We start from the raw sequence: 17,668 nt of genomic DNA on the forward strand, positions 1-17,668 counted from the left end.
TGTTCAGAAATTAAAATGATGGTTTACCTTTCTGAAAAAAAAGGACATCTGAGAAGAAAAACAAAACTCCCACTTTCCCAACAACCCTTCTTGTGTATTCTAAAATAAAAATAGAAATCCAAATTTCTTCTAGGCATAGACAAGCAGTAGTTTAGTGTTAAAAAACACGCTTTAGAGTGCAGGGGTGTGCATTGTCCATTGATTTGGTAGATATAGATATACCTGAAATCTAGAGAACAAACCCAGTTTTGGTCTCTCTGAAAATGGCAGATTCTACTTAGCCGGACAGAATGAGGTACTATTCTTCTCTAGATGACCTCTGCTTTCAAAGTAAAAGGGCTTCTGAGAGCATCAAAGTAGTATCACAACATAAAACAGGACATGTCACAATACAAATCTTCCTTTGTTTCATACTGATATTGACTTTGATTTTTAGATGGCGGAAAAAGAGAAAAATAAGACTTTATGTTAAAAAACATCAAGCCATTTACATGAAAAAATAATATTCCTGTTGAAACCTACAAATTATGACACATTTAATTTTATTCTGGTTTTGTCCCTGTTTAGCATTAATTTTCTCATTTCATCATTTGAATGAAGCTGCTACCTCTGACTTTGTACAAAATTCTTTTGTAACTCGTAAAATAATGTTATTTTGTTAGTACTAATGGTAGTACTAGTGGTAGTCATGTAAAAAGTCAGAAAATAAACCATTAGTGGAAGAAACCTTAATATATTGAATATGCAATTAAATCAAAGTATAAAAAGCTGATGTTCCCACCCTCTGACCATCTCTCCCTTTAAAAAGGGACCACAAATGATGGATCCAACTTCTTCTGTTTCACAAGGAAAAAGAATTAAAACAAAGAATAACCTACAAATGACAGAAGGAACAAAACCCAGGAAGACAACACAAGGAAAACCAAGTGCTACACAGGATATTAAAGAGAAAAATGATCCACAGGAGAATGGCAACTGTTACTATGAGCTTCCTACAGCTACCTCTGCCTTTGGATATTTTTAAAAAATTTATTAACCTGACAGCAGGAAACTTTATACAGATTGCCCCCTGACAGGGTGCCAGTTTGGTGTAAGCACTTGCTGCCTCTTTGTTTAGCATAAGGAAATCAAGAGAGGTGTTAAGTGGTGCCATGTGTACATTTGGACAAATCTAACTTTGCCTCCATCTGCCTCACCTGCACATTCCCACGAAGAACTTGATTAATCACGTGAAGTCCAATAGAAACATACAATTCTCCTTCCTTTTTACATTTGCTTCCTTTTCAAATGTGCAAGTGTCTGATCTATTATTAATCTCAAAACACAAACTGGCAAGGATCTCAATCAAAGAAGCTAACAGTTCTTTCACAAATTACCTGTTTACTGTCTAGTAGCCAGCCAAGTCCCCTTTGAAAGAAACAGCCAGCCATTTATGTTGCTTTTAAACAAGTTTGTTGCTATTTTTATAACTTCTAAGACAGAGAGAAGAAAGATTAATTAAAAATGAAGCATTTGTCATTCAGTCATACCAATTACATACTAGGATTTAATTCTTTTTTTTTCCTTCCCTCTCTAATGTTAGTTGTTCTGTGTATAAATACAGAAAGTCAGACTTCAAGCCACATTTAACAAATACATAGCATACACTTAAAAAAAAGCAACACTATTAACTTAGACTCAAGCCACCTTTTGCTTTTTCTTTGTTTTTTTTTTTAAATAGTCTGTCACAATTCAGGGACAGCTACAAGAGTCTTTTTTATTTCCATACAAGCAGGAGCATTTATTAGTGGGCTGCAACACCTGTCCTTCATCAGCCCAATATTGCTTTCATCAAAGGTTAAGGGACTAAAACTCTGGTCTCCTCAGAGTTGGAATATATGTGCTAGCACCAATACCACCACTGCCTGAGCTACCTGAAGTACCCAGGCACAGCAGGAAAGCCGAGCTGAGGATGGATTTTCCATATTACCATTGCATCGTGCTTTGTGTTTAAATAGTCATAACATCTGTTTAGGTTTTAATGGGCATTTAGTCCCCATTCACAAGTGCAAGGCCCACTGACAGAGTAAGAACTCTGCCAAGAAATCAGACAACGGCATTACTCAGAGTAATTCAAGTCCCTAACTGTTTGCAAATACCTATTTAAAAATGCTCGTGTCAAATATATCCTTCAGAAATAACAATCAATCACATAGCCAGATCTCTGGGTTCTTTAAGAGCTTACTCATTATTTAAGCAAGACATCACTACATTTTAGAAAATGGATTTACAAGCCTGTATGATGACTCAGTCCTGTAAACATGCCATCCATTAATATTTCTCCTACAGTCTTTGCAATTAAATAGGGTTCCTAATCCACAGATTATTTGCTTTAAGGAAAGTATCACACATTCAAGCACTAGCAGGATCAGTCCTATGGCATGGATAACTGATAGCATCTAAGAACAAAGCATTCACAACCTGGTAGTTACTGAATAAAATTATGTGAAGAGACAAGAATCTTTATAAGCAGGTCAAACATATTTCACATATTATGTCTGCACCATCTAAAAGAAGGCTCTGATTTTAATGTAGAGACCATTTGGGCCATGAACCTCCCTATCAGAATAGAAATATTCACTAGAGCTTCAAAATGCATCAAGAGCAACAAATACACATTGCTTTCTTCATTGAAATTACCAAACCTTAGCAAAGTGTTCCTGACAGGCAGAGATCTTATAGGCCTTTAAAATTTGAGGATATAATCAAACCACTGAGAATCATCCTTAAATACACTGATGAAAGGAAAGCTCATAGTCTGAAGGCCCCTACAGGCTAGATATACTGTTAAGGATGATAATGTGAGCTTCCTCACAGCAACCTGGCAATGACCTCTGCTCTGACCTGCAGAGACCACTGTCTCAAGAGGTAAAAGACAATTTAGTCCTTTATCCTTTGCAACTGAAATTATTCCAGTGCCATAAATTCTAATCAAGGCAACTCCAATTAAAAAAAAAAATATATATATAGCATATGTTTCTTTAAAGAGTAATACAAGGGATCTACGAGCAAAACGTAATCAACTAGAAACAACTTCTACCTTATTTCTCTGCAGCATATATATGTATGGTTATATATAAGTATGCACACAGTTCTGAAACATGGGTAACAACATGGGAAAGGAAAATAAAAACATGGGGGGAAAAAAAAAAAGGAAAAAAAAATTCCAAAGCCAATGCACAGGTTTGAAAATAAAATCTTGCTTATTTAAATGTGTGCAGATTCATTTAACTCCCGTATCCCCACTCCATGTTTCAAGCATACACAGCATTATGAAAAGATCAAAAGCCCACTAATGAACCAAAGAAAATCACAGTCATCAGATCCAGCACAAGAAATTTAAGATTTAATTTCACTGGAACAAAACCTTGCCAGCAAAAAAAAAAAAAAAAAGGTTAGCAGTCAATTTTTTTTCTGTCCTGCAATAATTAAATAGGAAACACTTGTGCTCCACAATTATAGGCTTGGTATTGCCCTTGCTATGTACTTACAGCTTTATTTATTTTTTGGTTTGTAGAACTAAAGACTGAATCTCAAAGAATAACTTTTTATTATACAGTAAAATTACCTTAATATGCAAGTGCATGCACTCCCAGCTTTTTTTTTTACCATCATCTAATTATGTCGCAAATTGCCTTCAATTAAGCATTAATTAAGGACTGGATCTAACTCCAGGAAAGCCAGCCTCAATCCACAGGGGGTTTTGATGCTTGGATCAGTCACTTCGTTCTTGGGATTTTTACTGTACAGAGAATTTTATATATGAAATACCCCTGGTGTCTATACCAACTTTTGAATCTCAACAGTTTATTACACAGCTAAACATGAAGGGTTCTTCTTTTCTTCTAAGATTTTTTTTTCAGAGCAACACTTCATAACTTATACTAGAATTGTTTGAAAATATAGTAAAAAATGACAGCTAGGATTAGTTAAGTTAGGATCAAATCCCAATGTGTTTATTCAAGTGAAACTGCTACTTAACATTAACAAAAGCTTTCTCTAGTAAGAGCGGTGGCATTTAGCCTGAGCTACTATTTTGAAGCATTGCAGAGTAAGACAAGTTGATCTGAAAATGACACCGCCAGAAAAGTCAAGAGCTATACTCAGTTTCTATGTTACTTAATTACGTTCTGTGGTTAAAGCAGGAGATATTACTTCGCAAATATTTTTAAAAGTAAATAACTCACCACAAGATCTCTTACAAAGCAACTTCACCTCGTACTGTACAGCAAAACTGTGATTTCTGTAACCAAAACACTGCAGCTGTGCCAGCCCACATTTCAAAACTGTATTTTTGAGGTAATGAGTTTCAAGGTCATTAGTAACAGAGTCCTTTACCAACATTTTGCACCTAATTTTTGACCACTTTTTCTACTCTTTTCTGGTTCCATATGACTTCAGTATCAAAAGTCTTTTGCATGCAGGTATGCAAATTCAAAAAAGTCCACTGGTATAAAAGCACAAGTAGAGGATTACAGACTCCTGGAGTATGGGACAGCATTTTCTATCAAAAAGAAACAAATTTTAAAAATTAAAAAAAAAAAAATCACCACCACCAGTAGAAAACAAGACAGCAAACAACAATAAGGCACAACCCCTCTAATCACAGCTGCTCCTGTCATCACTCACAGGGAACAGCTGCACCACAGTGACAAAGTGCATCTTCCCAGACACCTGTACACCAGTTTCAGATGGAAGCTATTTCAGATTGTCAGGAACTTATCCCTGCTTAATGCTGGTATTTCTAAGACTCAAAATGCTGCAGCATTCATCTGTTTTGTCACCGATAGCAAAGCACCCATACGAGAAACAAAAGTTTAGTGCATCTCTTAAAAAATAAGCACCATTAATTGTGCTCCTGCACTTTCCTCACTGGCAGCAGGGACTGTTACTAAAGAGGTACCATTTTGACAGGTAACAAAAAACAAATACCCACTGTTTCTATGGCATGCAGTGAAATACCAAAACAAGGAAATCTGAGAATAAGGAGATGGATTTTAGGAAAAGGTACAAGGAGCAAGGCAGGCCTTTGCAGAAATAAACTCATCCATCAAAAGAAGCTAAGCAGAAAGCATCCGGTAAAAGAAAAGAAGCTCTTTGCATCTCATCAGTCAACTCTATTCATCTATATGAAACTAAGACTCGTGAAGTATTGCTAACAACAAGACACACAAATGCTGGTCATTCATTCCAACTAAATCAGTACATGATTTTCACAAATCCTTAAAAAAATGAAAAGCAGCAGTGTAGAAAAACTTTGTTCTCTAGGGATCTGTCTCCTCTCGACTTTCTAAAATGCTCCTCCCTCACCTGCTTAACAGATTTGGGAAAATTTGCACACAGCATGTATTAAATGTATATTTTAAAAAGATATTTATTATCACTGATTACATGAAAGAAGGTTGAAGGAGAAAGCTGTCATTCTCTATGCCAACACCTGTCAATAAGTTCACAACAATTTAACTTCAAACACTGCAAAGAAAAGTACAAAGTATGCATTCCTAACATGCTATTCATAACATTAAACAAAGAGAAAAAACTATAGGGTGGTGATGTTCCATATTTATGTATCAAAGCTTTAAACACAACTACACTTAATAATTTTTAGTGTTTACTGAAAATCTATCTTAAGGGATGCATCTGCGACATAACATCTAATCATCTTTATTTTACATTTGGTCAGTTTGATCCTCAAATGTATCAAAATTGCCCCATTATAATTTACTTTTTTGTTATCAAAGTTACTAAAATTAGTTGACAAGAGCTGTTGCTAATAGATCTGTAGCATCCGTCATAATTGTAACAAAACCTCAATAAATGGTACATAAGTTCATACTGAGGCAGTTGGACTATTTCACCTACTTTTGTTTACTTGGGAACATCTTTTCAGCAGTGTAAGGATCAGGCTAGCAAACATCTTGTGCTGATCAATAGAAAAAGCATAGTATATGAATTTTTAGCTTTTTCACTACTGCTTTTAGTGAGATAAATTATATTTTCAGCTCAGAAGGAGACAAGATATGGTTACATGTCATTTCTATATCACACACGACAACTCTAATGAAAGTGTCTGTGTATATTTCACTACCACTGTAGAACATCCAAATGACAATGGCTCAAAAAATATCCTGCCTTTTATTAGAAGACTTGCCTGATCTAAAAACAAACAGACAGACATTTCCCTATCCTCAAATAAAAGTTCATTTTTTGCTTTGTATACGCCTTGCTCTATTTAATAGATACACCCTAAACATTTGAGCAAATAAAACATATAAACACAGCAGAAGATATTTATCTTACGCTAGTTAACTAATAGCCCTTTGAATTTTACACATTATAATTCTTTCCTGGATGAAATGGGCTAAAATAATTATTATATGCCTTTTGAACATTCAAACTGCTAATGGAAATTATGCTTTCCATGGAAACAAAGATTACTAAAAGGGTGCTTAAAAATGGATGTGATATTCAGTAACGGACATTACTGCAATACAGAAATTAAATTTTGGAGGGGTTTCATTATTATTTTTTCTGTATCTGTAGTGAAGTTATTTAGTAAAACATTCTGTGCTGTATCTTTCAGTAATGTGTAAGGAATATTATAATATAAAATTGCATGTGTTCTTTTGTTTTTAAAAAAATCTTGCAGCTCTTATTGTAGGTGGAATACTGAAATCTGACCACTGCTACAGATTTCCTTAGAGATTATAAAATAAAAAAGTTGAATCTTGGAAAATGGGCTCTCACCCTCTCTCCCTTAAAGCTGCATTCCCTTTGAACAAGATCTTTTTCCCTTTGACTTCCACTTACAGAATAATGAAAAACAAGTAAATGGTCCATTTTTATTAAGGTTTGTCTCAGGTCACAAACAGAAATAATTAAAAGGGACTTCTTCAGGGGTACAGTCCCTCTAAACCCAAAATGTCACAATGTACCATACAGTGCTGCTACAGCTCAGACACCTATCAACATCTATCACTCAAGCACGCGCCTCAACAGCTCTGCTCCCTTTTCTGATTAGAGATCAGAGTTGCTTGAGTTGGCTTACAGGGTGTCATCCATTTGAATGACAGATGTCTGTGTTGGAGTGCCACTCTCACTGCTTTTGTTTTGATTGTGAAATGTTACACATATCTGGCCCAATTTAGACTATTCCAAAATGAGTAAAAATCCAAAAGGTAATTTCTCTTTCCACAGGCTTCAGGAGAAATATTTCATTTCTAATTTAAATTCCAAAAACATTAGCTCCACGTGCAATACCCTTGCTAGGCTTTGTTTACTCAGTATGAAGTGTTTTCTGTAAGAATCTTTCAGTTTTCTTCAGCCAGATTTATTTTTACCATTAAAAAAATTACAACTTCTCAGTTTAATCAAGCCTCAGAAAAAGCTGGTAGCATGTGCAACACACCAGCACCTACCACAATAATTGTTAAAGTACTCCAAGAAAATTATAAACACACACACACACACACACACACATTATTTTATATTAGAGTCCATGGTTCTGAAAAACCATTACACATTTGCAACTTGCAGTAAATACGTTCTTTGTTAACAAAAGTTTTCAGCACTGATCCTGTCGTTCTGGTAACCAGTTGCAATGAGAGCAGAGGACTGTGTGCCTGCATGCTCCAAGCTACTCTTTCCTACTTACAAGAAAATTGAGCGAACAAAAAAAAAAAAAAAAAAAGAAAAAGAAAAAAGAAAAAAAAAAAAGAAAAAAAAAAAAAGAACAGGGGGAGATTGCTCTTCCGGACAACATGGTAGCAGTGAAATGAAATACCTAGACAGACTTACCGAAGAGCTTGCTGGGAGTGTCCTCGCTGTCATTTGATTCCACAGGCGCAAGCAAGGGCTCATTCAGCTCGTTGTCTGAAGTAGCTGCCTTGTCCTCACCTCTCAACTCTGCATTCATTTCACTCCGCAGTGACAGCAAGGGCTTACTGACTTGTCCAGCTATCATTGGATCCTAGGATGGGGGGAAAAAAAGAGTGAGGGGGAAAAAAAGTGGCAGCTTTGGTGTGCGTATACTCTCTCTTCCACTCCCTCTCTCTCACACACACACACATACACACACACACACACTCTCTCTCTCTCTCTTATCTCTGGCTGCTCCTGCTGTTATTGCTGGCTGCAGTCAAGTGAAGAGCTATTACAGATCCAATGAGTTTTCCATTACTCCCCACCCTATTAAAGCTCAACTAGCATGTGAGAGATTCAGGATGCTTTGGAGAAAAACTTCTATGAAAGCAACATAACCAACACAGCTTTAATTGTGGGATGTGCTTTTTTTGTGTGTATGTTTTTACACCTCACCCTGTCCTTAGCATTGTAAGAAAAGAAATTCCTATATGCTCTGATACCCCAGAAGAGGACCCCCCTGTGAGTGCTCCATAGTGATTTAAAGAGGCATCCTCAGCTGTACAACATTAATAAAATCAAATACACAGTTTCTAGCATTACAGCATTTCTATGAAAATACACAGCATCAAATAGCCATTTCATTACATACTTTTAACAGAAATACTGTTTTCTTCTAATTGCTCCTGCCATTGGGATACTATGCTCCAAAAGTCCATAAAGACACAAACACACATTTTTCTTTCGAAAATAAAAAACACAGAAACCATTTTCTAAAAGATAAAATTAGGGAAGATACTTACACATACAGTTTGCAATTATTCTTGTGTTTGCAACATTATATCCCCCACAAAAGATTACATATATATATACACATCTAATTTTTTTCTTGAGGATTAGAATCTGTTTTATCTTCTGCTCATTGAGGAAGTTTGGGTGGCAGGCATTATTTCCAAGCACACTGGTTACTCCGTTTGCAAACTAATAAGCATAATATCATGACAGCACAGAAAGCAGAGTAAAAAAAAAACAGAAAAAAGAAAAAGTGACCTTGTTGCTCTCTCTAGCAGCTATTTATTGCAAAGTTCATGCCTAAATGGCTCTTATGCAGAGAACAGGTGACCAGCGAGCAAGTAGGTTGGCTAGCATGTTCCCTCTGTCCCGTCCTCACATTGGTCGATGTTTGCCTATGGGTTTTTTAATGTATTCATGTCTGAAAAGTGAATTTGATATGACACATGATAATCTATGAAAATGTTAATCAATACAAATAGTTTAAGCTGTCATCAAATGCACTTCTTTAGTCAATACTCATAGTGCCGAAAACAATGTCACTGTCACCAGGGCTTAATTTGCACAGCACTTAAATATTGGACTCTGTGCATCAATGCACTCCTCTTCAAATACTGTAGGTAAACACATTTTCTCCCTATTTAAGGCTGAAGCACTCAGCACGCATTTAGTTGAGCCGAATCCTCCCTTTTGAATACCTTGATAGGTCCACTGGAGGGCAAAATTAATACTTAATTGAATCTCACAGTCATCAAAATAATCAATACTTTTTTATTATTTATTCTTTACAGTCTGTTGACTGTTTCAAACCTCTGAGGGAATGGTGGAAAGGATTCATGGCTTTGAAACACTGTCATTTAACAAGGTAATTTTCAGTGGGGCATTAGGGGTTGTGAAACATATAATAAAACAAAAATGGTGGCTTATAATAGGAAGAAAGAAAAGAATTATTTTTCTGCCATCTAACAAAACAGGATAAATAAAAAAAGCAAGTGCAAGCAGGAGTGGGAGAAAGGAGGGGGAGAGGGAAAGAAAGACTGGCTTTTGAAGGGTTTTATCATATCAAGAGCAGAGCTGAGCTTTCATAATGCTGACATTTCTCATTCTGACAATCCTAAACAAGTGGAAAGGATGAGATCGCAGATATCATCTTTCATCACATTCCCCAGCTTAAGAACCAACATGACAGCTTCTCTCCCCTTTACACTGTTAATTACTAAATAAAATACTGCTCTCTGTCAGCATTAGATTATTGGAGATAGCAACCACAAACATTACTCCATTGTTTTGTTTTGCCTTTTTTTAAACTGGTGATATCCACCTTGAACTCTTCAGAAAATAAATTAGGCTTGTGTCTACATATTGTAAATATATGAAACATAATCAATTTAATCAATGTGGTCAATCCATGTTATTGTCAGGCTAAATTGTTGGCGATTTATTAACATTTCATTTACTGTATGTATTAGGCAGCAACAATCTGAACATTTCTTAGAGGTTTCTGGAGAGGAAACAGAAACCAACAGATTTCTTTTGCAGACACTGTAAAAAAACTCTGGCTTGTTTTGCCTCATACTTACATTGCTCTATGGACAGTCATTTACTGAGGCAAAAAATTTGTTTGCTTTCATATACTAAATAATGTATTTTAGCGGATTTTGCAGCTAAAGGTCATTGTGAACACAAACAGCATTGTTTCAGTCTGTGCTGCTTCTCTCAGTTTCAGCTATTCAAAACTAACCTCAAGATTTGTTACTAACATCCATAACAAATGTGAATGAGGACAAAATTTGACCCTTTTCATCAAAGTAGTTTGGGGAGGGAAGTAACCATGTCCACAGAGAAAAACTCCTGATCTGAGGACTAACAGCAATTTAATGGATTAATGGAATCTGTAGGATTCTAGATTAAGTCTAAGTTGCCACATTCTGAAGTTGAATATATGAAAAGTGGTAGGAAGAATAATGTGGGAAATGTGACAGCACTGGGAAAAACGTCAGCCCTTCGATGACAGTGAATTCACAGCAACTTCAACAGAGCCAGGATTTTATTTGTTATGTATATCAGTAATTCGGCCTCATTTGGTGTACTTTGTTCATTTCTGGTGAGCCCATCTAAAAAAGATACATCAGAAAAAGGTACAGTAAGAATGATGAACTGATCGAAAGGACTGAGTGCTTACGGAAAAGTGTGACTAAGAATAAGCATGATCAAAGGATACAAGATAATAAACAGCAGAGAGAAAATGTAGATCAGAAACTATTCACCCTAACTCGTCTGAGGAGAAAAGGTGTCTCCACTGAAATGGGAAAAAAGTCATAAATCTAATAATAATAAATTATACTTTTCCAAACAGTAGGTGGTGGAAAACCTGTGGAACTCATTGCTGCAAGGTATCACTGAGACCTGAACCGCAGTAAACATCAACATAGTCACTCGCATGGCTGGGCATACTCTTAGCAGTGAATTTAAAACAGCTTTACAAACACACAGGCAGGACTATAAAAAGTGAAATAACACAAACTGCTGCCCCCTCCCTCAGACAGCACAAGAACCTGTAGTTAACCCCCAGGGTAGTTCTCTCTGTCAGGGGGTAAATGAATGACAACTTTCTCTGTAAAGCAAACGGATTAGATACTGTCCAAATTTCTAGTCTACATGAAGACTAAATAAATCACTTAAACGATGGGTTAAGGAAAGGTTTGTTTCCTTGAAAAACATATTAAAAATTGGACATTTTTAAACTTCAGGTTATCTCCAGGCCTTCAGTTGCTTTCTGTGCTTAAAAACGTGTCTGTTCTGCAGTGAATTATGCATGATTAAAAACTACTGGTTTTGCAAAACACATAATAAATTGTAATTCCAGTGCACAGCAAGTGGCCTAGTCTACAAAATCCCTTGGTGATCAAAGGGGTTGTTCCTATATTTCCTAATGGCCTCCCTAAAAAAAATTCTGGAGTAGTTGCTATGACAGCAGGCCCAGCAGCCTTCTCCTCTTCTGCCCACCTACAAGTCCATCCCAGAAAGGACCCATGGCATTGGAGAGGATGCACTGAGGCAAGGAATTGCATATGCATCTTTAGTAGGTAATACAGTCAGAATCTGTTCTTCCGCACTGGATGTCTATGGGCTTGACACTCAGCATTTGCTTTTTGGAAGGTGCTATAGGTCAGATTACGCTTTGCACTGTAACACAGGCTCTCCTGTTCACTGACAGCCACACAAAAGTTTCAGCTTTTCATATGCAAAATTGAAAAGTCTAAGAATGCATAAAACCAGCAAGATGAACTTTGTCAAAAGGGTTTAAATGCTTTAAGTAAGAGGCAAGGGCATATAATGCTTCAGAATTTCAGACTTCTAGGTATGACAGAACTAAGGAATCACAATCCCCTTATTCAAAATATAACTGTATATACCACACATGTAGTGACAAATTATACACACATCTCTTGCACATACTCACATAACTTGTCATCTATTTCTTGTCCAACTAGCAGTAGTACTTCCAGACTTGCCTGTTTCCTATGAGATTTCCCTGACAGCTTTGTGCTGCAAGTGGTCCTCCCTGCTGTGTGTCTCCCTTAAGGGGTGGGTTATACCTCCTGTAATTCACTTACAGTATCTGCTACACCAGTCTTCAGCTCTACGACTCCCTGATGGCTTAAACTGGCTGTTGGACTTAATTTAATAGTAAAAGTCCTGTGGATTTGCAAATGCAAATTACAGTTGTGGTAACACACCCTCTTCTAAAAGCTAAAACCTTTACCTTTTTCTTGAAACTCTACGAAGTACAGGAGAACATTTATCAACGTGTTAAAAGCTTTGCCTTTACACTTTAAGGGTAAAGGTGCAGTTTCTAAGCAAAACTATTTAGTAATCAAAGACAGCTTTTAAAAGAAACTGTGTAGGGTTTGTGTCAAACATGCCCTAGGCAGAAGTCTAAAAATGAATTACTTTCTTCTTTAATGTAGGACTTGGGTGATAATAGAGCTTTATAAAGGCTTCATGTACTGATTTAGCCACTGGTCTAAATTTTGTACTTACTGCACCATAAACATTGTTGCTCTGAATGTAATTACTTTCTAAATTCTAGTTCAGAGAAAAAGTAAGATTTTTTATTTTGCCCTTAGTTTGAAGCTAATTTGCACAGACTTTTTCCCCCCCTTAGAAGTACTAGAAAACAATTTTCTGCTTTTCTTCAAAATATGAAATAAATCTTGCCCAGACCCCCACCCCCCAATCATGATATTACACAGACTTCTGTTTGGGACATATACAATGAATTTGTTTGAGAGCAAACACAACAATTCTACTAGTAAACATAAAATATACACTTCATAATGACTTATTATTCCCATGACTGCACTAAAAATGTATTTGAATTGTAGCTTTTTAAATTTTTTAATCAAGATAGAGCACGATCACAAATTTGGATAAAGCTATTCCAAGATGTACCTTAGCTTAGTTTTTGTGTGAGGAATACATTAAAAAGACTCTACTGGAAAAGGATTGGATTTAATTTTTTGGTTAAATACCAGTGGAATTTAGGATTGCCTTCTCCCTTGGTCTTCTTATGAAAAAGTTTTCTTCCTTCATCTTACTGCTTCTAGAGGTATTAATTTTTTTCCCATAAATAAAGATCTCTTACTGACAACCTTCTTTGATTCTTTCTTCTTTTAACATTGTTTTATCTGCTGTCACTAATGTGCTGATATTTCCATCCCAATCTATCCATAGACTGGTTTATGCAAACTACTTTGAATCAACCTTTTGTCCCCTGCTAGCCTCTGACCATTTCTACCTGCTGGCTGTTATTTCCCTGGAAAAGTTAGAGAAAAATCTCATTTTCTTCACAGCCGCTTCTACCACCACCTTTGGATGGATGTTTATACGCAAAACAAACAAGACTGCTGATACATGGTCATTGATCCCTCATCACTACTCTGACCTTGAACATCTATTTACGTATTTATGTCTCTTACCTATATTACTCATATTCAGCTTACTAAAATCTTCTGTATTAGCTCTCCTTTCCCTTACAGCAAAAAGCTGCTATATCAACAGCTCATCTCACTCAATATGAATATTATCACCCAAAACAGTCTCTGCTTTTCTCCAGCTAGACTTGTATTTATTCTCCTCATTAAATTCTCTGTAGCACAAAAACAAAGTTCTTCTTTTCTCCCTTTTCTCAATACTAGTGTGGCTTTGAACATTTTATTTTTCCAGTGATACTTATTTTCACATAAAGTGTCCAGGATGCAGTTTAAAAAGAATTTTATCATTTAAAATAATGTAGCTAATTAAGAAATCAGTGCTTAGTTATACTCATTTTATTAATAGTACTGAACGATAACAATTTAATTTCGAAAGTCAGAAAAACTATCACTGTCCATGGTGATTTCTTTCACAGAAATATTCTTCTCAAGCAGTAATGTTAGGATTGTCTTCTTCATTTATTTACTTAATTTTAAGTTCTGAGGAAATTGAAATGGTTACTGCTTATTAGAATAATGTAGATCTGATCGAAAAAATAAAGTTTACAGAAATTATGGAGCTTTTAATTGTTGCTTTAGGAATCTTAAAATAGAATTAATTTTATTTCTTTTTAAACCACATTTTAAGTGACAATGTCCCTTGAATTGCTGTGCCTTGAGATTGAGGTACTACTTGTGAAAGCAGACAATCAGGCCCTAGAGACCAGGACAGGGAAAAGGCAAAACAGGCATTTTTGACTGGGACCAACATGGTAGATAAGCCTTCAACAGACCTTCCCACACATTTCATAGAATCATTTAGGTTGGAAAAGACCTTTAAGATCATCAAACCAAGACATTTCCTACTCTTTTTCATCTGGTTTCTTGAAAAAAGGAGATGCTTTAAGGAAGCAATTAAATCTGAAATTAGAAGATGGTCCTATCAAGAGTAAGACTTTGACACATTTTTTTCATAGGAGTAATGGATGATTCCCAATGCTCTGTCAGTTCTATTCTGAAGGAGTCATGTCAAACATAAGAAAACATCCAGAAAAGTTCAAGCCTGAAAGAATAACTAAAAATTTTAGACTGTGGGGCCAACTTACCAGAAGACTTGGAAAAAAAATCCAGTATGAAGAGGAAAACACTGTCTTCCATTAAAAAAAAAAAAAAAAAAAAAAAAAAAAAAAAAAAAAAAAGCATTTCTATAAATGTATTTATTACTTTTATGGGAAAAATACCATTCTACTCTAATGTAATACATTAGCTGTTTAACAGATCCCTGCTTTAAAAAAACCCCAGCCTTCTTGTTCACCCTGAAAATTATTTCATGTGTTTTAGTCTCCACAATGACCACCTGAGAAGACATGATCCTGTTTACCAAATCACAAGTGCTTTTTCACAAGCCTGCCAGCTTCATAACTTGTCTTTGTTCTTGTTTAATGTTTGCTCAATTTCTATTTTGAACAGCCCTTAAACAAAACGCCTCTCTTTCCAGGTGATCATGCTACATGTGTTAAAAGATCCTTCTAGAACCTACAGTATGCTCTTATCAGCATAATCCTTCTGCTCTCCATGACAAGAAGAGGCCATAAACAACCTCTTTGGAATTAAGAAACACTATAAAATACTCCATACTTGAGTTAGTCTTTCCTAGGTGTAAGATTTCTTACTAGGTTTTCCACCACAAAGCAGTCAGATGAGAATAATTTGGCCTAACCAGAAATTTAAATATGGTATTATATGCAGTTTCTCTGTATTTGCATTTCTCAGGCTTTGTCAACCATGCAGACGCTATAAATTACTTTGAGTGAAAAAATATCAAACCCAGAAGTCAGCTAAAATTCCTTTCTTTTAGAAATCAGCACGTCTAGAATCACACCAAAACCAAACTTAGAATAGTTTTTGAATGTTGATTGGGTATGAGATACAAACTTGACCAGGCTGCATAGAAGGGACTCAGAGCAATTGAAAGAAGCTCTCCTTTTAGTTAAACAAAAACTTAATTTTACATAACACGTCAGGATTTTCATGATGCAAAACAAAGAAACCATTAACTTGAATTTTTGATGATCAGAGCATGGGTTAAATACTAACCCAGCTCAGAGGTTAATTCAATTACTTGCATTTGGTCTAGGAAAACACAAATCAAGATCCATATGTAGTCAGCCATGGACTCAGCCATATCAGGAAAGTCACTTCATATTTCAGGATGGATCTCTCACCAGAAATTCTAACACCCACAATGTAACACTTTCAAAGAAAATTTGTTGAAATGGGTACAAATCCCTTATAGTGCAATGAAGCAACATTTTCTAGTGAAAACTCTTTTTTCCTGAAGAATTTTAAAGTAATATTTCTTTAACTTCAGTTTCATCCAGGTTTTGAATTGAACGCCACTTTCAAAAACAGTTATAATTTATAATACAATACATGGTAATAACCTATACCAGTTTGGAAGTTTGGTATCTATTTATTGCGAATCTTTTAAAATACTTTACAGATACAGTTAAACACTTGAACAAATTATACCAGGCAAATCATGATTTCACCAGAATATCACAGTCAATGATTCATTAAAAGTCTTCAATCCAAAATTGTTCTTTTTTATCTTGAAGCAAGTGATAAAGTCTGCCTTGACTTCCTCTTCCTAAACAAGGCCAAAGTCTTCCAAAATCTGAATCCAAACTTAGGATAGCTCAACCACCTTAATTTTATATATTATGTGGTTAACAAGTTAGTCAGCTGTTCATGGAGCTTCCCATAATACAGCACACTTGAATTTCAGTGACAAGTATGGGAAATCATTTCTTTTCTGGCATTTCTACTCATATCATACTTTATAGAGGTGGACTTTCTGCTTTTTATCTGCTCTAAACATAGAATAAAAAAGCAATAATGCCCATCTTTTGAAGCAACTGAAAGCCTCTCCTGATCTGAGGCTCACAGAAAATAAAAAGTTATTTTCTTTTTCCAGATACTAGAAGATGCACTGCAGCTTCCAGTTTAAGAGGAAGAATCCCAAATAGTTTTCCTATCCTTCTCCTATGCTGAGATCATCTGACAGCAAAATCTGCTGCTACAACTGCTAAACATAGTTAATAATGCCACAAATACTGCAGATCAATAATGCAATGCTTTTTATATTTCCCAAGTCTTTCTCATTGATGAATGAGTGCAATTGTTTTTTAATCATTACAAAAGATCTTCAGGGTTACTTTTCTTCATACCAGGTCTTCATCAACACCTGGGTACCACATCTTTCTTTTCATGTTGTAGATCACAACATATTAATTTCTAATTAAATGTATTCCAAAATCAACATGCCTTCAACTATCACACAACTTTACATTTCTAATGCAATTTACATAAGGGTTTAAGAACTTGAAGCCCAAAGGGTGCTTGGCCTTTTCATCAATGGCCTTAATCTGCTGAAGTTGCAGGTATACTTACAAACTCCCAGTGTTTTGCTCTTTATGCTAGGATAAGACACACCACACACAGCAACAGTATCATGTGTTGGACATACAGAAGGATCTCTTCAATACAAAGTAGTTTTTCTGTTTAATGCTTTACAACAGGAAAACAGCAGAACATTTACCAATCATTTTAGCAGCAATTACAGTAACTGGATTATCAATAAACAATGAATGAAGCATTTCTCCAATCTGCTGATATTTTCCTACATGAACAGTTCTGTTCTTTATTAGATACTGTTTGGCTGAGGGATTTTTGGAGGGTTTGTTGTTTCTTCTAATAAAAAAAGTTTGCCGTACAATGATTTGCAATTGGCTCCCTATTGTTTCTTGAGGAAACTCCTTTAAGACAAATAATATTTTAAGGAAGGAAAAATCAGATCAGAGAGTAAACCAAAACATGCAACTGTACCAACACGCTCCTGCTAGCACCTGGTTTTTGTAAACTGGCTGACATCACTGGGTTGCTCAGTTACACCCTAGAAGATTAACTACCACTGCTCTGCTCAGAGACCAGTCACAATT

General features: G+C 35.7%; 1 protein-coding gene across 1 annotated transcript in view; it reads right to left on the reverse strand.

The window, feature by feature from the left end:
- The window catches only part of POU6F2 (POU class 6 homeobox 2), a 325,507-nt gene that overhangs the window by 247,401 nt on the left and 60,438 nt on the right, over window positions 1-17,668 (reverse strand). Inside the window, exon 2 of the mRNA XM_069005862.1 lies at window positions 7,837-8,008. Coding sequence (XP_068861963.1) covers window positions 7,837-8,008 — 172 coding nt within the window. The remainder of the gene's footprint in view (window positions 1-7,836; window positions 8,009-17,668) is intronic.

This window comes from Aphelocoma coerulescens, chromosome 2, assembly GCF_041296385.1.
Source record: "Aphelocoma coerulescens isolate FSJ_1873_10779 chromosome 2, UR_Acoe_1.0, whole genome shotgun sequence".
Taxonomy (NCBI): domain Eukaryota; kingdom Metazoa; phylum Chordata; class Aves; order Passeriformes; family Corvidae; genus Aphelocoma; species Aphelocoma coerulescens.